Source organism: Prinia subflava, chromosome 12 (genome assembly GCF_021018805.1).
Source record: "Prinia subflava isolate CZ2003 ecotype Zambia chromosome 12, Cam_Psub_1.2, whole genome shotgun sequence".
Classification (NCBI taxonomy): Eukaryota; Metazoa; Chordata; class Aves; order Passeriformes; family Cisticolidae; genus Prinia; species Prinia subflava.
This window is the reverse complement of record NC_086258.1, coordinates 18,711,420-18,729,536: the sequence shown is the minus strand read 5'-3', so window position 1 is coordinate 18,729,536 and position 18,117 is coordinate 18,711,420. Positions and strand designations below refer to the sequence as shown.

The following is an 18,117-nucleotide window of genomic DNA, read 5'->3' as shown; positions in this document are numbered from 1 at the left end:
GTGAAGTCTGGCACCTGAAATACCAGCAAGCAATCTCCAGCCTTATCTTAAGGGACTGTTTTTTGTTTGGCACCCAGAATTTCCGACAGAAACAAGCATCAATCCCTGCACCTCAGCATCTCCTCATGCTCTGTACATGGAATCCTGGCAAGGGGCTGGGGTCTGCTGGGGGAATTGGCTTTTTAATGGGTTCAAACACCCTGGCTGCTTCCCCCTGCCCATATGTGCAAGATAACCACAGCAAAACATCTCTGAACCCCCAGATGTTTTGTTTCTCCAGGCTTTGTGGAGCCCTGTCTGCGGGGTGGGACCAGGGCAGGCAGAGGGGAAATCAGGAGGAAATCAAATTACTGTCAATAAGCATGGAGAGTTTCTCCCTCGAGGGATTTACAGGCAGCTAAGAGAAGAAATGGGTGGAAAACTGAGAGATGACCTTGTCCTTCAATCTGAGCGTGGGATCAATGCCCAGCTGAAGATGGAGTGGTTCTGTCATTGATTTCCATTTGTTTTTCCATCCTTCCCTCCTCTGTTAGATACTGATCTCTCATATATTTGTGGGAGGAAGCATTCCCCTCCAAGTCCTCTGCAGGGAAATTGAGACCCCCCCAAATTTCATGTGTAGAAGATCTATGTGCCCTTTTCACAGCTTTTCTTACTTGTTCTACCTTTCAGAGAACAAGTAAGAAAAGAATACAAGAATACAATGGAGCAAGAGAATACCATAACTGATTGAATACCATAACACATTGAAATCTATCCAAATTATGCCCAAACTGCTCTTGGGAGCAGCACTGCAGCTGCCTGAGGAACGAGAGTATATTCAAACACAAGCTTTTGATCAGGCTGTAACTTCCTTCACATCTCGGAAGGTTCACAGACCCTCTGAAACCCCATCCTGCTGACCTCGGGGAGGCTCTGCCTTGTCCTGCAGCTCCCGGTGCAGGTTCCATACCGGAGATCCGTGGGACATGGTCGCCCTCTAAAGGGAAGAGCTGAGAAAACTCAATTAATTCCCTTACAGGCAAAGTTGCAGAGAATTAGGGAAGCGTGGACATGGGTGAGGCGATGGCTGTCCCTCTTCACCCAGAGTCTTTGTTCTGACTCCAAGATATCCTTGGAAACATTATCCATGCACTGCACTCATAAATTATTACATCCAATCGACTGCACACTTAGCTCATGTTGTTCTTCCAAGTTTTAACTGTTGAGTCCATTCATTACTTGGTACCTGGCAGAGCTTATCCTTTTATAGGCACACACGAGCTCTGTGGGCTGAGCAGCTTCCACCCAAAAATCAAGACAGTGGCAAATCCCTCAGCACATCCAAGCCACATCTTCTCTCCTTCCAGGATCTGAACTCTACTTAAGGAGGATTTTAGTTGTTTTATTTTTTAAAACTCACCTCCCTTGGGGCCTTGAAGGGCTAATTCTATTTGAATTAGATGGGTTATATTTGCTTATTTAGGAAGCTAAAAAGCAGCCAGGCAGATCGCCAGCTTCATGGAGCAAAGGCTGCTTCAACGAAGGCTGTGTTAATTACTGCTGTTGTGTGCCATCATCTGCCTTCCTAGCAGGCCAAACACTCATTCCAAAGACTCCTGTGGGGCAGAGAGACTCTTGTGTCCTCATGTCAGAGCCAGGACTCTCTGCAGGCTGCTCTTCCCAGCCAGGACAGAATTTGGGGTTTCTGTTTCTGTGGGGGGCACAGAGGGCTGGGGAACACCACAGCTGCTTGTGTTGGGAGCAGCTTATTTGTAACAGCACGCTGGCATCTCTCTACTGCCTTCTTGCACTTTTTTTGTTTGTTTGTTTGTTTTTTAAAGTCTCCTGCAGCCCGTTGACTTTTTAAAAGAAACTTTAAGAAAAGCATGGGCCATTCTGGAGAGCAAAGGGAATGTGGGAACTTGGCAATTTTCCGTGAGCACACCTCTGATCCAAACACCCCAAGGGACCATGAGTCCTGACATTTCAGGAGTGGCACTGGGGCTGGCATCTGTCCTCAGATTTGGCTGCTTTCAGAGTCTGGTTTGCTTTCCATTCCCATTCACTGGAGCTTTTTACCACAAGGATAGACAAGCCTCTGGGGTGAGAAAGTAGGTATTAGCACTTCTTATATTGCTTCTCCTTGGTTCTCTTTGTGCTTTGTTAATGTTCACACAGACTTCATAAACAAGCTAAATAGAATCATCCAGTTTCATATGTAAGTTATAATTTCATTTGTAGTTTCATATATAAGCTAAATAGGATCCTGTGGATTTCATGTCAGGTTTTAACAGCAAAGGACAATCACAGCACATCCTGGAAGCATCACACATTCAAAGCACGGCACATACATTTACTAACTAATCTCTGACTAATCCTTGATTTCCAGCTAATTAGCCCCTTCCTCCATGAGCTAATGCATGTTCAGCATTTTGAAGCATTCAGCCTACTAAAAACATTTATACGTGTCTCCCTAATGAACAGAGGACATGAAGAATTAAAAAATAATTAACAAATATGATTAAGGCGTGGGATGAAGGGGGCAGGACGCGCTTTACTCCTGAAGGCCAGGACTACACTTCCCGTCAGCCCCCGCGCTCCTCAGGGGGCTGGACTACAGCTCCCATGAGCCCCGCGGAACAGGACTACAGTTCCCGTGAGCCCCCGCGGCGCCCTCTCTCCCGCGCTGTTTGTGGGACAGCATGGCTGCGGAGCTGCGTGTGGTGAGTACGCCCGGCCGCCATCGGCCGCCATCCGCGGGCAGCGCGGCCTCGAGGGGCGCGGGGACGGCGGGACGGTGTGGGGGGAACTCCCGTACGCCGCCGAGACCGCCCGCAGGGCTGCGGCGAGGGCTCGAGGGCTGCATGGGGGGAGTGATAGTGGCCCCTCCTCCCGCCATGGTGGATGGAGAGAGCAAGGCCGGGGGCTCCGGCCCTGCCGTGGCTGCGCCAGGAACCGCGGCTGGCCCGAGCGATGCTCGGCGTTTTATGGGCAGTGAGTGCGGCTCAGCCGGGGCTGTCGGGGCTGTCTCCCAGCACCCCGAGGCCGGGGCTGAGCGGGCCGAGACCCCGCGCACAGGTGGGGCCGGGGAGCCGCGTGTACCCGCAGGCGTCGGTGCTGCCCGGGTGAGGAGCGACAGCCGCGAGGGCAAGAGGAGATTTACGATTTGGGATGGTCCTCCATTCTTTAGCTGCTCTGGAAGCTGAGCTAGTGATGATAAAAGTTATCCCTGTCTGAATTTGATCTTTCCTGTGTGGAAGTGTAACTCTGAGGCTCAGTGTTAGAAACACTAAGGGAAAGGGATTATTTGTTACCCGAACTAACCCTGTCGCCTTTCTCAGTTTCAGAGCATGACACCATGTCAAGAAGAGGTAAAAACATTGCCGTGGCTGGGGAGCTGATTTACCCACAGTGCGCCTGCACAATGGTGAGAAACAGCAGCATCTGTCTTGGCATAGTCTGGGTTTATTTTCTCCTCTTGGGGGGGGTTATGGAAGAAAGACTCCCTCTGCTGTCTCAAATTATACCCTCCTGCCTTCCTGGGGCTCCTGGGAGGGGATATAAAACCCCAACTGCTTGATGAATGTAATTAAGCCAATCAAGGCCGTCGCTTTGACAGCTGCCACCTGAGTGTGCCGCCCTTTGCTGCCATGGAGCACAAGCTGAAAAGCAGCGTGGATTGAATGGGAATTTTATTGGTGTTGATGCCCAGCAGAGCACCTGCTTGGCAGCGTGGTCAGAGATGAGCCAGAGCAGAAGGATTATAGATAGGAGGGATTGGATGACAGCCCATTATGGAGACACTTGACACAGCTCATCTCACAACTGTATCTGTCACAGAAATAGGCCTAGTGACAGAGTAATTGCTCTGTTTGCCTACCTGGAGGTGCTCTGGGACAGTTTCAAACTTGCATCAGGTTGCTGGGGGTGGGGAGGTGCAGCTCACCTGCCCCAAAGGGTCATCCTGTGAAGGACACACCCTGAGGAATCTTTCACCTGAGGAGACATGGCTGTCCTAGGTCTGATGAATCTGTTTCTTAAGATAAACCCATAGACAAATTACACCATGGATAGATGGATCGTTCTTGTGTGCAGGGAATGAGTTGGATTGGGAGGTTTGTGGAAGATGAGGAGGAGAATGTCAGGTTGAAACAGTTTAAAAGGGTCCAAACCACCAACGTCTCAGAACTCGTGGGGTTTTTTCCCTAAGCAAGGATTTAAATAGCATCCACCTCCCAAAGTTTCTTGTCTGGAATGAGGCAGCCCCCTGGCAAACATGTTCCTCTGTGTCTCGAGGGACAGGTTTCTGCTCTGCTAAGTTTGTGAGACAAAAGTTGCCTGTCTTTGAATGGAGAATTTCTGTCTAATTCTTGCTCTGTGACCCAGTGCTGGTTTGTTGGTTTTTTTTTCAGGAGAGGTGAGGAAAAGAGGACAAACTTTATTTAAAGTACTTTTGCTAACAGTGTTCATTGCAACTTGTATTTAGGAGGAAATGATCCTGCAGAATCCTGGTGCTGCTGTTGCCTAAAGATAGCTTTGGCCAGAGGGCAGCTGCTATGTTGGGCTCCAGGCTGGTAAGAGAATTGAATTCTTCAGTATTGTGTGTTGTTTTTAATTCATTAATTATATGCCAGGCCTGTAGGCACATTGAGTCACCTGGTGAGCCTAATCTCTGAAGGTGATTCTGGAAAAATCCAGGGAGAACAGCTGTGTGTGGTGTTGGGGTTTTTGTGTGGCATGGGGTGGGACAGTGAGCCTGTGATGTGTTGTTATCCCTGTCTGACACTCAGTTTGAGGAGGAAAATGTCCACTGAGGCTCAGGTACTTCCCTTGGAGGGTCCTGTGCCCCTTGCAGAGTCCCCAGGTGTGAGTGGCACCAGTGTGACAGGATGTGTCCCCTGTGGTGCCACCCTGTGCTGTGTGACAGCAGCCAAGAGCAGACAGCTGCAGAGCTGAGCAGAGCTGCCGTTGTCATAGCACAGTTTAGAGCTGCAAAGAGCTTTCAAGTTCCCTGTGCAAACAGTGACAGGTTGAAGGGCAGATAAGAAAATGCATTTTTTATCTTGCCTGATGTACAGTCACTGAACACACAGGCTGGGACAGCACTTTGTCTTGGGCAGCTGACAGCTGCTTTCTGCTAAATGATTTTATGCTTTATTGAACAGAATTTGGCTTTGTTTGCAGAAGGTCAATAACAGCTTGTGACAGGCCGCCCAGCAGAGCTGGTGACAGGGAGTGTCACCAGGAATCAGGGTTGGTTTGTGAAAGGGGAGGGAAGGGCACCACAAATGAGGCACATTGGGTACTCTGACAACACAGCTGTCTCCCAGGCAGGATCAGATACTGGGACAAGCACCTGGAGCTTTTGAGTTCCAAGGTGGAACAGGGAAAAGAAAATGGAGAGACAACCTGATGGTATAAATGGGAAAAGTAAAAGCTACTCAGTGCTGTGAGACCAGAGGGACAGGAATTGTTTCAGAATTGACTGTTTTAGGAAAAAGTTACAGCCTTGGTTCGTGGTTTCTCACAGATCTAGAGGGAAGATTGTTCTGGACTGAGTGTCACAAATGACTGCTGAGATGTGAACTGGCCACCTGTGTGAAGCCACAGGCACCTCACTGCTCAGTGCTTGCTGCAGCCACACCACAGGTGAGGGACCACTAAAACCAAAGAGGGTTTGGCTACTAGTGCCATTGACCTGGGTGGGAGCAATGTTTTGTCTTCTGGGACCTGTATTCCAGATTAAATAGTGCAAACCAGGAACTTTTCAGCTGCTCTGATACTGTCATTTTTCGGGTTTTTTTCACCAGGACCTGATGCACAGCTGGCTGGAGGAAAAAGTGGTTCCTTGCTTTCTTCTGTTCCAGAATAAAATAAGTTGTGGAAAATCTTATGAGTTGAAGTTGGGTTTTATTTGGTTATTTCTGTAAAGGTTGGAGTCCATGCTCTTAAAGGTGTTTTCCAACTCTATAATTATTCTGATTCTTCTTGCACAGAAATGGTTCTGTGCAGGTAGGAAGGATTTTGGATTAAAACCCTGAAACAGCAGCTGTGAGTTTACCCTTCATAGCAAACCTGATAGCACAAAGACTTCATTGTCTGCACATCCTGTTCCAGAAGCAATTCATGGGAGCAGTGTGACAAAACTAACTTATGGGTAATGCCAATGAGTAAGTCCTTAAAATGGAGTTAACTCCAGCACCAGGCTCCACCCTTGGCTGGGAATGTCCCTTTTTGAGAGAGGAAAGGAAGGTGCTAGTGGTTCCCAATGTTTAGTTCCTGAGGTGGTGCTGTGAGCTGGATGGTTCCAGGACTTGCAGCACCATGACAGCGCCATCCTGCTCCTCTTGCCCGGAGTGTCACAGTGCTGCTGGTGTCACCTGAGGCGTGGCCAGGGCTGGTTTGAGGAGGTTTCAGAGTGTCTTGGCCAGGGGATGTGAGGATCAGGCTCGTTCATGTCATGAGAGGTTTTGCTGAGTGTTTGGGAACACAAAACAGGCCTGACAGGCTGCCGTGGTACCAGTGTAAGGTGGCTCTGAGGGGAACAAAGGTTCATTTGAGACGTGGGAACACAGGATGGGCCCCAAGCTAGAGATTACATCTGGAACAGGCTTGGAGCCTAACCTGCGTCTGAACCGGCTGGAAGCAGCCTGCGGGGAGCTTCAGGGGGTTTGGAGGTTCCCTGGCTCGGGGCCAGGGTATCTTTTGCCATCTGTGCACCAACCTCGTACAGCAAATAGCACTTCAAGCGGAAAAGGGCTGTGCTCAGAGCTAACAGGTCTCCCAGTCTGAGTTTCCATGATTTAAACTGGTTTCTGTCCCCATCTGCCTCTGGAGCTGTTCCCCAGTTGTCTCTACTCCCTGCTACTGCTCCTCTGCTGTGGGAGGTAAAGGGGGGGGGGGGTCTCACCCTGCCCAGTTCATCAAAACAACAGAAACAGGTGTTAAGGAAAACAATCATTCATCATTTATGTAATTACACAAAGTGGGAAAGTGTCTTGGATTACGCTGCTCTGGCTCCAGCCCCCACGAACTGGAGAGGCCTCCCCAGGTGGGTCTCCCTGAGCAGTGCTGGTGTATGAGGGGCAGCTGAAGGGTTCAGGAGCCTCCCCTCCCTCGGGGTGTGGGGAAGGAAATTAAAAGAGTGACCATCACTTTGACCCGCCTGATGTGGGGCCACCTCTCAGAGGGCACTGCAGCGTCCCTGTGCAAGAAAAGGCTGACAGCCCTTCAGTGCCACACACACAGCTGAGGCCAGTGTCACCTCTGGGCTGCTCAGAGCCTGGACCTGTTCTGGTGTCCTGGCTGAACTGCAATGACCTTCCTTGTCACTGATGGCTTTTGAGGCCCCTCCTTGTCAGAAAACACCAGACTCAAGAAGGGGACAGTGACAGGGCACACTGTGTTTGTCCTGCTGTCTGTGCCACTGACCAGGGAGGCAAACAGATCCTTCTGGAGCGTGGCACACACCCACACACAGCTGGCTAGAGCTGGGATTTTCTAGTGTCTTTCTGGAGGGAGGTGTTCTCCAGCCACGTCACCTCCTGTCACCTGCTTCCCAATGTAAGGATTTATCCTGCCTGCTGTGGTCCCACCACAGTGATGAGCATTTAAGGTGAAGGGCAATTTCCAGCATCTCCAGGATCCTCTTCCAGCATCACCCTGCCCCTCCTGTGCTCCACAGGGGCCACTGCTGTCCCATAGCCACGTTCATGGGGCTGGCAGGGCACAGCCACGTGCTGTGGTGCTTCTGGCTGCCCCGAGGCCACGTTCAATCACTCTGATCCCTGAGGAAATGCAATTCCTCCACCAGCTTCAGCATCCCCGCTGTCCTCACATCACTGCTGGCTGTGGTGCAGCAAGCCTGCTCCGTAGGCTGGCTGGCCAGCTGGGAAGAGCCCTCAGGAGGGAGAAGGTGACCCTCAGGAAAAAGGGGAAGAGCCACAAGAGTCCTTGGGCTTGCCCCTGTGGGCTGCTCCCGGCCTCAGCGCTGGTAGAGGGTGATGATGCCAGCGCGGTGCAGGCTCCTCCACAGCGCTGCCTCCAGCATCATGTCGTGGTTGGCATAAAACACCAGAGGTTTCTTCTCCACCTCGTAGTAGTGGTCTGAGAACTGCTCGTAGTTGGCCGTGATGAACCCGTAGGCACTGACCTGTGGGGAAGGAGGCGGGGCAGACAGGGGAAAGGCTCAAGGCTTCACCTTGGGTGGTCCATCATCACCACCACTGCCTTCAGGGACAGGGGACATGTAGGACAGCCACCAGGACATGCTGGAGCTCCACAGCAACCAAAGGGGGGTTCCCTTCTCCCCAGGGGAGCAGTGGCCCTGTGGCCCCTTACCTGGTCGCAGGTGTGGAGCGCAGTGAGGAGCATGAGGGCGCCGGTGCTGGGCATGTAGAGGGAGCTGTACTGGGTGTTGAGGAGCTCCGACCGCAGGAACCTGATGGGGACATGGTGGCTGTGGGGGCTCAGGGCTGGCACAGCCCTGCAGCCCCCAGACCCACACCTACACAGCCCTCCCCAGTGACCCAGTAAGGCAGGAGCACTGAGTGAAACACAGGGCGCAGGGGGGTTCTCTGATGGCTGCCCTCATTTGCTAAGAGGTTGGTAAAAGGCACCTCTCTGCTGTTTGAAGCCACCCCAACCCAGGCACCTGCTTTTATGAAAGGCAGGAAAAGACCATCCTGTTGGGCCCTGCCTTTGCTCCTGTTAGACTGGGACAATAAATAATTTGTTTTGGGGAATGGAAGCAAGGTGAGCACAGGGAGGAATAGGAGGGGATGTGAGCTGTGCTGCAGTGAGCAGGAATGAAGGGGAGAGATGCCTCTGCCTTGTGTGCAGACAGCAAGGCAGGGGTGGTTCCAGTGTCTGGGGGAGACTGGGACTGCACTTTGATGCTGGGCAGCTACTGGTCTGTACTGGAACGAGCAGAGGGGGGAGGGAGGTGGTCTTAGCCCAACCCAGAGGAGAGCCAGACAGCAGCCACTGTGTTCATCACTCACCTCGCTGTCAGGTACTGCAAGAAATCAGGATGCAGCAGCTTGAACTTCTCTGCAGATGCCTCCGGTCCAAAATACTTCTGTGGCCTGCAGAAAGGCAAGGGCAGAACTTTGTCATGGGAGTCCTGGGGCTCCTTGGGGTTTATCCCAGTAGGGACAGATGTGGGGTGAGGACAGGTGAGTCATGCCTGCTTCACCAGGGGTGCTGGGGGGATCTTGGGGAGCTACTCACTCGTCCCCCTTGTCTGAGCCCTCCGGCACGGGGGTGCCCTGGATGGCCGATTTCAGCATGACATAGTCCCGGACATCCGAGGGGATGAAGATGTACTTCAGGTCCTGCAGCAGGGACACAGACAGGGCACTTGGAGGGGGGTTAAGGACACTGCCCACACTCGCAGGCGAGGACTGAGGGCTCCCGAGGTGGGGAGAAGACCTCAGAAGCAAGCCCAGCCTGAAGGGACAATTTGATTCAACTCCCCAACAAGCCCTCAAGGTCTCACCTTGCCCTGGGGGATGTGGGTGAAGCCGTACTCCTCATAGGAGATGAGGGAGTTCTTCATGGTGTTCACCGTGAAGCCGTAGAAGGAGACCTTGGTGCCGACATCCTCCTCAAAGCCTTTGATCACAGCCCCGTTGAGCCTGCAGGAAAAGGAAAAGCAGAGAACGCGTGTTCAGGGCTGGCATCTCCCAGCACCCTTGGCCCCATCCACCTGGGATTCCTGCTCACCTGAAGACCAGGTGGTGGCTGTCGATGGCCTTGCCCTGCCGTGAGCCATTGAGGATGCCACCATTGCCCACCACGGCACAGCGGACGCAGCCCGCGGGGAGGGCGGCCCTGTCGAAGAGCTGCCGGTTGGCCGAGGCGTTGAGCAGCCGGAGGGTGCTGCCCACCACTGGAATGGAGCAGGATGGGACAGTCAGCAGGGAAAAGGTGAATTTCAACCCACGGGAGCACAGGTAACAGCACACAGAGCTGGCACGGCACAGCCGGGAGCAGCGCACAGGGAAACTCACACTGCCCCTGGGCAGGAGAGAGGTCTGCAGGGGGATATGGGGGCACCAGACAGGCCCTCCTCTTCCAGCTTGGTGTCACCTCTTTGTGTCTTTATGTCCCCATGCCAGCTTGGTGTCACCTCCTTGTGTCTCTTATATCCCCATGCCAGCTTGGTGTCACCTCCTGGTGTCTTTATGTCCCCATGCTCCTAACCCTGCTACGAACGTGGCCACCCAAGGCTGTGCAGGGCACAGGGATGCATCCAGGTATCTCCAGCTCCAGCCCTGTGGATGCTGCTGCCTGTGCCAGCCACGTCCCCTCCTGACATTTTCCCTGCCACTGCTTTTCTCCTGCTTGCTGTTCCCAGCACTTCCCAGCCCAGGGATTGAAGCTGGCTGCTGCCAGGGAGAACAGAGTGGGCTTGGGGTGGGAAGGGAAACAATCTCCAAGCACAACAATGGAGCTGCTTGTGCGAGCTCCTCCAGCCCAAGTTAATAATCATGGACACACTGCAGCTTTCATTCAGGGAAAATGTCATAAGATGCAGCAAGCGGCGTTTGCAAAGCCACACGCTCTGCCCTGTGCCCCAGGATGTGGGGTGGGAAATGATCAACATTCCTGGCTCCTCTGCAGGGCTCCTTGCCTGTCTCACATCTCCAGCCCCTTCTGCTGGGCTCCCCAGCCCTCTCAAGCTGCCCCACGTCCCAGCTGGGTCTGTACCTGCGAGGGACAAGCCTTGCCAGCCGTAGGGGACGTGTCGTGTCTTCAGCCTGTTCCAGGTCTCCAGGGTGAAGTGCTGGTCCCACATCAGCACCGGGGTGTTGAAGCGGAAGATCTCCCGAAACTTGGGGTCTGCCTTTGCTCTGGCCATCACCGAGTGGAGGCAGGGGCTGGGCTGGGAGGGAGGACAGAGGATCCCTGCTCAATCTCCAGCCTGGCTCTGCCTTCCCTGTGACACCTCCACCCCTCAGCAGGCGCCAAGGTGAGAACAAACCCAGGGACAGAAATGCTCCTTGTCCATCACGTGTTCTGCTGGGTCACCCAGGCAGGGCACTGCCTCATGCCTTGTTTTGTCCTGCAGAACAGCCTTTGGCACCCAGCTCAGTGGGGCTGGGAGAACCAGGGCTTACAGAGTCACCTGAGGGCATGAAAGATTCGGCACCCTCAGGTGTGGGCACCCTGTTAAAGGTGTGGGCCCCATTAGAGCTCTGCTCTGTGAGAACAGAACATTAACAGCCCAGCTGGGCTGAGTCTCCAGCCTGGGCTTCTGGCCCAGGAGTCAGAGGGCTGGAGGGGGGTGGTGATGCTGGCTCCAGCCTCCACATGGGGGAATGGCAGCAGGGAGGCCTGGGGAAAACCACTCATGTGGATGGACAAGGTTGCTCCTCTGTAAGCCCCTTTCCAGAGGATGCTGCTACTCCTCAGCCTCCCCACACAGCTCTTCAACCAACAAAACCCAGCACAGAGGGGCACCATGGGCATTACTGTGCTGTGCTGATGATTACCTGCTTTCTGCTGGGCTCTGGCTCCTCCAGCTCGGCAGAGGGCTTGAAGGAATTCCCACTGGGATGGGGGAAACATATGGCAGAGTAAAAAATCCATCCCTTGGGCACTGGGGAAGTCCACATGGGCAGGGGCCTCCCAGTTCCTGCCAGGATGCCTGGGCATCTTCCCTCCTTACCTCTCTGAGCTGCCTCCAAGAGCCCACCTGTGGCTGCCAGCCCTGTGTGGAGTCTCTGAGGGAGCCAGGATCAGCTCTGGCTGCAGCAAGCTGGGAGAAGACAAGGGATGGCTCAGCTGAGGAGGTGGCACTGGGCACCCTGACATCCTGTGAGAGCCATGGACAGGGCAGGACCACCTCCATTTATCTCCTCTCCACCACTGCCTGCGCCCACTCACCCCCATGAGCAAGTGGAGAAAGGGAGGATTTGCAAAAGACAGGGTTTGGGCAGCCACACTGTGCGTCCCACCTCCAGGACTCCCATGTACCAAAACCCACACCCAGCCCAGCCTGCAGCCCTGGGAGAATCCTGCTAAGACCTCCCTGGCTCTTCCCACCATTCCTGAGTCCAAAGGGGACCGGGCTGGAATAAACTGGACAGGCCAGCAGGACACATTTCATTGTTATATTGCAGAAGCAATCAGCAATTGGGTCTGGAGGCTTTGGGGGTGCATGGGATCCCCTCTGCCATGGGGGTGGCAGGGGCACGCCCTGATCCTTCATTTGCAGCAGGGGCTGCCCACCCTGAGCAACTTGGGGTGCCCTGAGTCCCACGGGGCCGGGCTGAGCTGACCCAGCCCCTGGGGGGGCACTGGGGCTGGGGGTGGGCAGGTTCCCCACCGGAGGGGAACAGGCTCCCATTCATCCCCACACAGAAAGGCCCTTCAGAGCCCCCGGCCCCGGCACGGGCGGCAGGTGCTGCTGCCAGAACGGGGCTATTGTGGAGGAGACAAGGGCTCCTTGTTACAGGAGCTCTGCCTGGAGCCTGGGGACAGGTAGAGGCAGGTGGGGAGTGGAGCTTCACCCCCTCCCAGCCCCCACTGGCGCGGTGCTGTCTGGCACAGGGGCACAGCGGGCATTGGGTTTCTGTCCCTGCCACGGCCCCTGTCAACACCAGCAGCGCCCACAGCCCTGCCCAGGAGCAGATTCAAACCTGTTTGCCACCCTAACCCTGCTCCGTGCCACTCTGGGGGCATGGCATGACATGGGGGGACAGCCCAGTGCCCTGCCTAGGGGCTGGAGCACCTCCATGGGCGTGGATAGAAAGGCAGTGCCAAGCAGGCTTTAGTCCCAGCACCTTCCTTGCACCATGGCAGCGCTGCCAGCTCCTGGCAGGGGATGCTGAGGGTGCAACAGGCTGAGCCCCAACAGTGGAGCAGGGCAGCTTTTCAGTCAAGCCTGTGTGCCTTGCCTTGGTGTCTTGGGAATTCAGGTTCCCAGCAGGAGCAGAGCCTTGCCAAGCCCCCACCACTCCAAACACAGTGTCACAGCCCAGGGGTCAGCACGGCGTGGCACCAGCTCCCCCCCTGAGGCTCATCCTGAGCAGGCAGAGAGAGGAGGGAGGGCAAATCCCCAAGAAGTTCCACCAAGATGGGACTGAGCCATCCCGGAGAGATGCAGAGGTGCAGCTTTCTGCAGGGCCTTTCTGGTGTTACCCCTGCAAGCATCCAACTAATCCCAGCCTGAGCAAACTTGTCTGTGCCCTTAGCTTCCAGGGGGTAGTGCAGGGTGTGCTCAGCAAGGGCAGGGCCATCAGAGGCTGTACCAGACCTGGTGGTTACACTGGAAGCTGCTCCTTCAGCCCAGGTACCGACAGCACATCCTCCAGAACAAAGCTCTTCCACACATGTCCCACAGCCAGCTCTGGACCCCGGTGGGCTCAGCCCTGGGGTGCAGGGTGCTCGCCCCAGGGAGCTGCCCAGCCCCTCTTGCTGCCTCCATCTCACAGGGCAGGTCACCCCCAGCCCCCGTGCCTCAACAGCAGAGATTACCAACACCTCCACAACCCCACCAATGGACCAGGGACTGGGGAAACCTCCCTGCTCCAACCCCAGAGCTGGCTCCTGCAAAGCACTGAAGTCTCTGAGTGCAAAGACTGGCACCCACCCACTTTCTGGCCACAGAGGTGCAGCCCCCCACAAAACCCTAAGGCCATTAGCCTCACCACCATGTCCAAGCTTGAGCTGCATCCAAGCAGCCTCTCCCAGCCTCAACACCTCCCCAGCCCTTCCCATCAGGTTCACAAACCCCAGCTGTGCATCTCTCCCCACCCAGCCCCTCCCCAGCTCTCCAAGCTCTCCTGCTCTTGTTTCTTCCCTTCCCCTTCCCCGGCTCATCCCAGTGCCTGCAGCACAAGGCAAAGCTCTGGGCAGTGGCAGTGGGAGGTGCTGCACTACTCTCTGAGCTGCCAGGGATCTGTGGGAGCCCAGGGGGCTCAGCCTGGCCATGCCCAGGATGGAGGGAGGTGGACAGAGGCAGCCTGGCAGGTTGGCTCCTGCTGACCTTCTGTGGGAGCTGGGCCCCATCTCCACCCATGGCCGGACACAGTGGGTGGCACCTGCTCATCGCTTCTTCCAGGCTTTGTGCTGAGCTGATAAAACAGTGCCAGCACCTCCCTGCACTCGCTTGCCAGCTGTGGGTGCTGGAGCCAGCTCTCCAGCATTGCTGCTGCCCAAACCCTGCCGGGAAGGGCGTGGGGCAGCCGGCCCCCCACCAGACGGCAGCTCGGTGGCGTGATGGGGAGCCAAGCGCTTTGACGTCACCTGCCAGGATGTGGTGAAGCACCTCGTGCTGCTTGGTTGACTCAGAAGATGACAATCCTGCCCGGGACCGACCGATGCACAATGGGGGGAAGGAGTGGCTGTGGCTGCCCGGGCACTGGCAGTGGCAGCAGAGCCAGCCAGGCCTGGGCATGCTCCATCACCATCGTGACATTCATAAATGTTTCTGGTCCAAGGCCATCCCTCACTTCCGGAAGATAACGCTGTGTGTGAGTGTTGTGAGCACACACTCTGGCCTTATCTTCAGCAAATACTCCCAGGGCACAATGGAGAGATTTGAGGGAGCCAAAACAGCAACAAGAACCCACTGCTGCTCCATCTCACCGTGAAGGGCTGAGCTCCAGAAGCATCTTTCCCTGGTGCACAGCAGGGGTGGCACAGCGAGGGCTGTGCAGAGCTCTGTGCTCATCCCATCTGCCCTAACACTAAAACCTCACCAGTGGGGTTTGGGAGAGATGGATTGGAAGGGAGTGGGACAGGGCTGTGCCCAGCTGAAGCCCCGGGGATTTGGCTCCCTCCATCCCAGCTCTTCAGGGAACAGGGCATTTGCCCACTTCCACAGGGCCACCAGCTTTGTGCAGAACTGGAGGGGGATTTGGTATTGCTGTGGGGATCTGGGGTGACCTGGTGCTGGCTGCAGCCATCATCAGCTTCCTCCTGATCCCCTTTGTCCCCCTGCACCTCCACATGGAGACACTGCTCACACTAACCTGCTGAAACCGAGTCACCTGCACCCACAGGTGAGGACCCTGACCCTCCTGTCCCCACTGGCAGGGCAGGAAATGAGTGCTCTGTGGTGGCACCTCAGCCCTGTGAGATGGCCAGCCCAGCTCCAGCTCCAGACTCAGCTGCACATCCAGTGCCAGGGCAGTGCCAGCTCCTGCAGGGACACAGTTCTGTGTGCCATGTTTGTAAACACAGGGAGTGGAAGCCAACAGACTGCACTCTGGCTTGGGTTTGGCTTTAGGGGTTGAATTAAAGCCGAATCCAGGAGAGCTTTGGAGCACAGGTCAGCTGTGTTACCTCTCCGGGGCTGGACAAGCTGACCCTTGGTCCCCTCAGTCTGGAGCCTGGTCTGGCTTTCCAAGGAAGGTGACCTGGGGCTGCGGCAGGTCCAGGCAGGGTTAGCCCGACAGTGGGGGGAGGAACCTGCTCCCTGCCTCCATCCCAAGGGTATTCTCCACACCCTGCTCTCTCTGGGCCATAAACCCTGTGTCAGGGCGCGGCTGGTCTCCACTCCCAGCTCGACTGTGGTCCATGGGCACGTTCTGCTGTCCTCATGGGCCCCTCTCGTGGACATCAAGCTCTTTGTGCGGAGCTCGATGTCACCCCAGCCGTGACTGTCCCGAGCAGTTCCAGGTGACCAGGATGCCGCTGGCACCGCGGCACACCCGGCACGCCGAGGGTGGAGAGAGCCAGCAGCCAGCCCGGGCTGCCACAGATACTCCCGATCCCCAGCCCGGCAGGAGAGGGGACCTGTGCCTTTGGCACGATGAGATCGGGCAAGGAGAGCTCCCAGCTGGGGAAGAGAGAAGGCCAGGGCAGCTCAGCCGGCTGCATCCTCAGCAAATCCCGCTGCAATTCTGACTCTCTGCAGGACCGGCTCCGGTCCCCACAGCACCCCCCATCCCCGGGCAGCGCCCGGGCCGTGGGGCTCGGCCACACCGATGGCACCCGAAAGCGCCCAGGAGGAGATGGGGACACCCACAGCGCTCTCCTGGCCCAGCACCTGATGCTGGCAGGGGACAGGGCAGCTGCTGGAGCAGCCCAAGCGCTGGGCGGGCTCCTTCCCCCGCCCGCTGGGCACGGGGGAGGCTCAGGAAGGGGCTTCGGGAGGTTTGGGGGATGCAGGGAAGGCAGACGAAGGGGGAGCTGCAAATTGCTGGAGTTTGGAGAAGGCTGCAGCCCTGAGTTCGCCAGCGGTGTGGGCAGCCCGGGGGATCCGAGGCCGGGGCAGCCGTGCTCAGCCTGTGCAAGGGGCGGTGAGCGCAGCTCCTCGGGGGCCAAACCTCCGCCAGGACAATCAGCAGGCTCCGAGCGCGGCGGGAACGCGCGGCGGCTCCGGCCGGCAGCTGAAGCGCCTTTGATCCTCGGCCGTCCCCGCACTCAGCAGTGGCTCCTTTGCACTGGGATGCGCTGAACCCACGCGGGGACCCCTGGAGACCCCCACGGCCTTGGGGTCCCGCTCTGGGCTCGGCTGGTGCCCACACTGGCACCCGGTTCCCCCTCCCCATCCCAGCGCACGGTACCTCGTGCTGGATTTACAGATCCCACCCTCTCCCATCCCCGTCCCCCCTTACTTGGCTATGATCCTCTGGCTGGTGGGCGCCTCCACCGTAGCGTGGTAGTGACTGTAGAGGAGCAGGGAGGATGTTAAACCCGCCAGGAGCAGAAGGCAGAGCCTTTTCCAGTGCGGGGACCCCATCGCGGGCAGTCCTGGATTCGCGGGGCGGGCGGGAGCAGCGGCCCCGGGCACACACACGAACTTCGCGGCCGCTCCGCTCTCGCAGCCCCGCGGGCTCGGACTGCACCGAGCGCTGCCTCCGTCCTGCCCCGGGTGCCCGGCTGCACTTGGGAGCAGGCTGGGATATTCCTCCAGAGCGGTGGGAGGGAGGGTGTGAGCCGGAGGGAGGAGGCACCAGGCTGACTGGTTCAGACTTGCTGAGAAAAAAAGCACTTTTGAGCTGCTTTTTCTCCGAGCTGGGGATTAAACATTTACCCAGACCAGAAGGGAATTGAGATTTTCTTTTTCTTTCTTTCTAACCTCCTTTTCATGCCACCCACCCACGGCTCATAAACAGGGTTCCCCTTTTTGTTTCTCTCTTGCCCGACTCAAACACGTGCGTGTTTGGGCTGCACCCACCCGGCCACCCCCGAGTGTGTCCGCGGGCTGCTGCCGCTTTGTTTGTGCTTATCAGAACCTGCAAACTCTGAAGTCCACGGACCTGGGATGCCCGATCATTCACCCTGTCGCACACTCGCAGCCACCCGGTGAACCCGCCAGGAGGGCACAAATGTGGGGGGAAAAGGGGGGACACGGCCGGGGTGCTGCCCCCGGCTCCCCGGCCACATTCTGGGTGAATAGTTCAGGTGCATTTGCAGCAAATAACACCTTTGGGGGCTTTGTGGCAAGCTCGACAAAGAGTTTGGGTTGGAGGAAAGGAGAAACTGGTTTGGGGGAATATTTGCGTGAATTATTTTGGTATTTTCAGAGAGGATGTGCTCCAGTTTCTTTTTTGAAAGAATATCTCGGTGTTATTTTAGTTCATCTCCGAAAGAACCAGCCTGTGAACTGAAGGATATGCATACCAAAATGTTTGTTGCAGCGGGGGAAGGGACTCAGCAGGCAAACAAGCCTTTTCAGTAGAACTGTAGGGATTTTGGGGGGTTGGATTTTTAGGTAGTCACTCAGGGAGCAGCACGGTGGTGAGCCCTGCTCCATCAAACCGTGTGCCCGTGGTTCCCTGAGCACTCATGTGTTGTTCCAAGCTGTCACACAGCCCCTCCACAAATACCCTCTTTTATTACTCAGCCCCAAAAGCTGGGCCCAAACCCCATGCCCGTTCCTGAGTCCCACTGTGGCTGCATTTTCCCCAACACTCCTTTATCCCCTCAGATCCAACCAACCCCTGCTTCCATTCCGGCCTGCCCAGACAGGTTCAAAGGAAGATAAAAGCAAAACACATTTTAACAGCAGTTTGCTTCTGTCTCCACTTGCTTCCATTGCTACAGATCCCTCCATTGCCAGCCGTGGTCCTCTGGGAATTTTGGCTGTGTGGGGGTGGCATCCACAAAGTGCCCAGGCTGAGGTGTGAACACGAGAGCAGCTCTGTGCCTGAGGCTGGCAGTGGTGTCACTGCT

The 18,117-nt window shown here is 56.1% G+C and overlaps 1 protein-coding gene, 1 long non-coding RNA gene and 1 other non-coding gene across 3 annotated transcripts; 2 read left to right on the top strand and 1 right to left on the bottom strand.

Annotated features, from left to right (window-relative positions):
* The first annotated feature begins 2,635 nt into the window (after nt 1–2,635).
* On the top strand, nt 2,636–5,875 carry LOC134556902 (uncharacterized). Its single transcript, XR_010081956.1, has 5 exons — nt 2,636–2,705; nt 3,324–3,409; nt 4,469–4,556; nt 5,513–5,631; nt 5,793–5,875. It is a non-coding gene; the product is annotated as an uncharacterized LOC134556902 (long non-coding RNA).
* LOC134557361 (small nucleolar RNA R38) lies at nt 3,185–3,260 on the top strand. Its single transcript, XR_010082031.1, has one exon. It is a non-coding gene; the product is annotated as a small nucleolar RNA R38 (small nucleolar RNA).
* A 1,051-nt stretch (nt 5,876–6,926) lies between the features above and the next one.
* ST6GALNAC2 (ST6 N-acetylgalactosaminide alpha-2,6-sialyltransferase 2) lies at nt 6,927–16,858 on the bottom strand. Its single transcript, XM_063409344.1, has 10 exons — nt 16,557–16,858; nt 11,657–11,746; nt 11,481–11,538; nt 10,696–10,870; nt 9,709–9,874; nt 9,482–9,620; nt 9,214–9,317; nt 8,985–9,068; nt 8,323–8,422; nt 6,927–8,134 (listed from the first exon to the last, which is right to left on the bottom strand). The coding sequence occupies exons 1-10, from the start codon at nt 16,679–16,681 to the stop codon at nt 7,967–7,969; spliced, it is 1,209 nt and encodes a 402-aa protein (XP_063265414.1). The 5' UTR covers nt 16,682–16,858; the 3' UTR covers nt 6,927–7,966.
* Nucleotides 16,859–18,117: the final 1,259 nt, after the last annotated feature.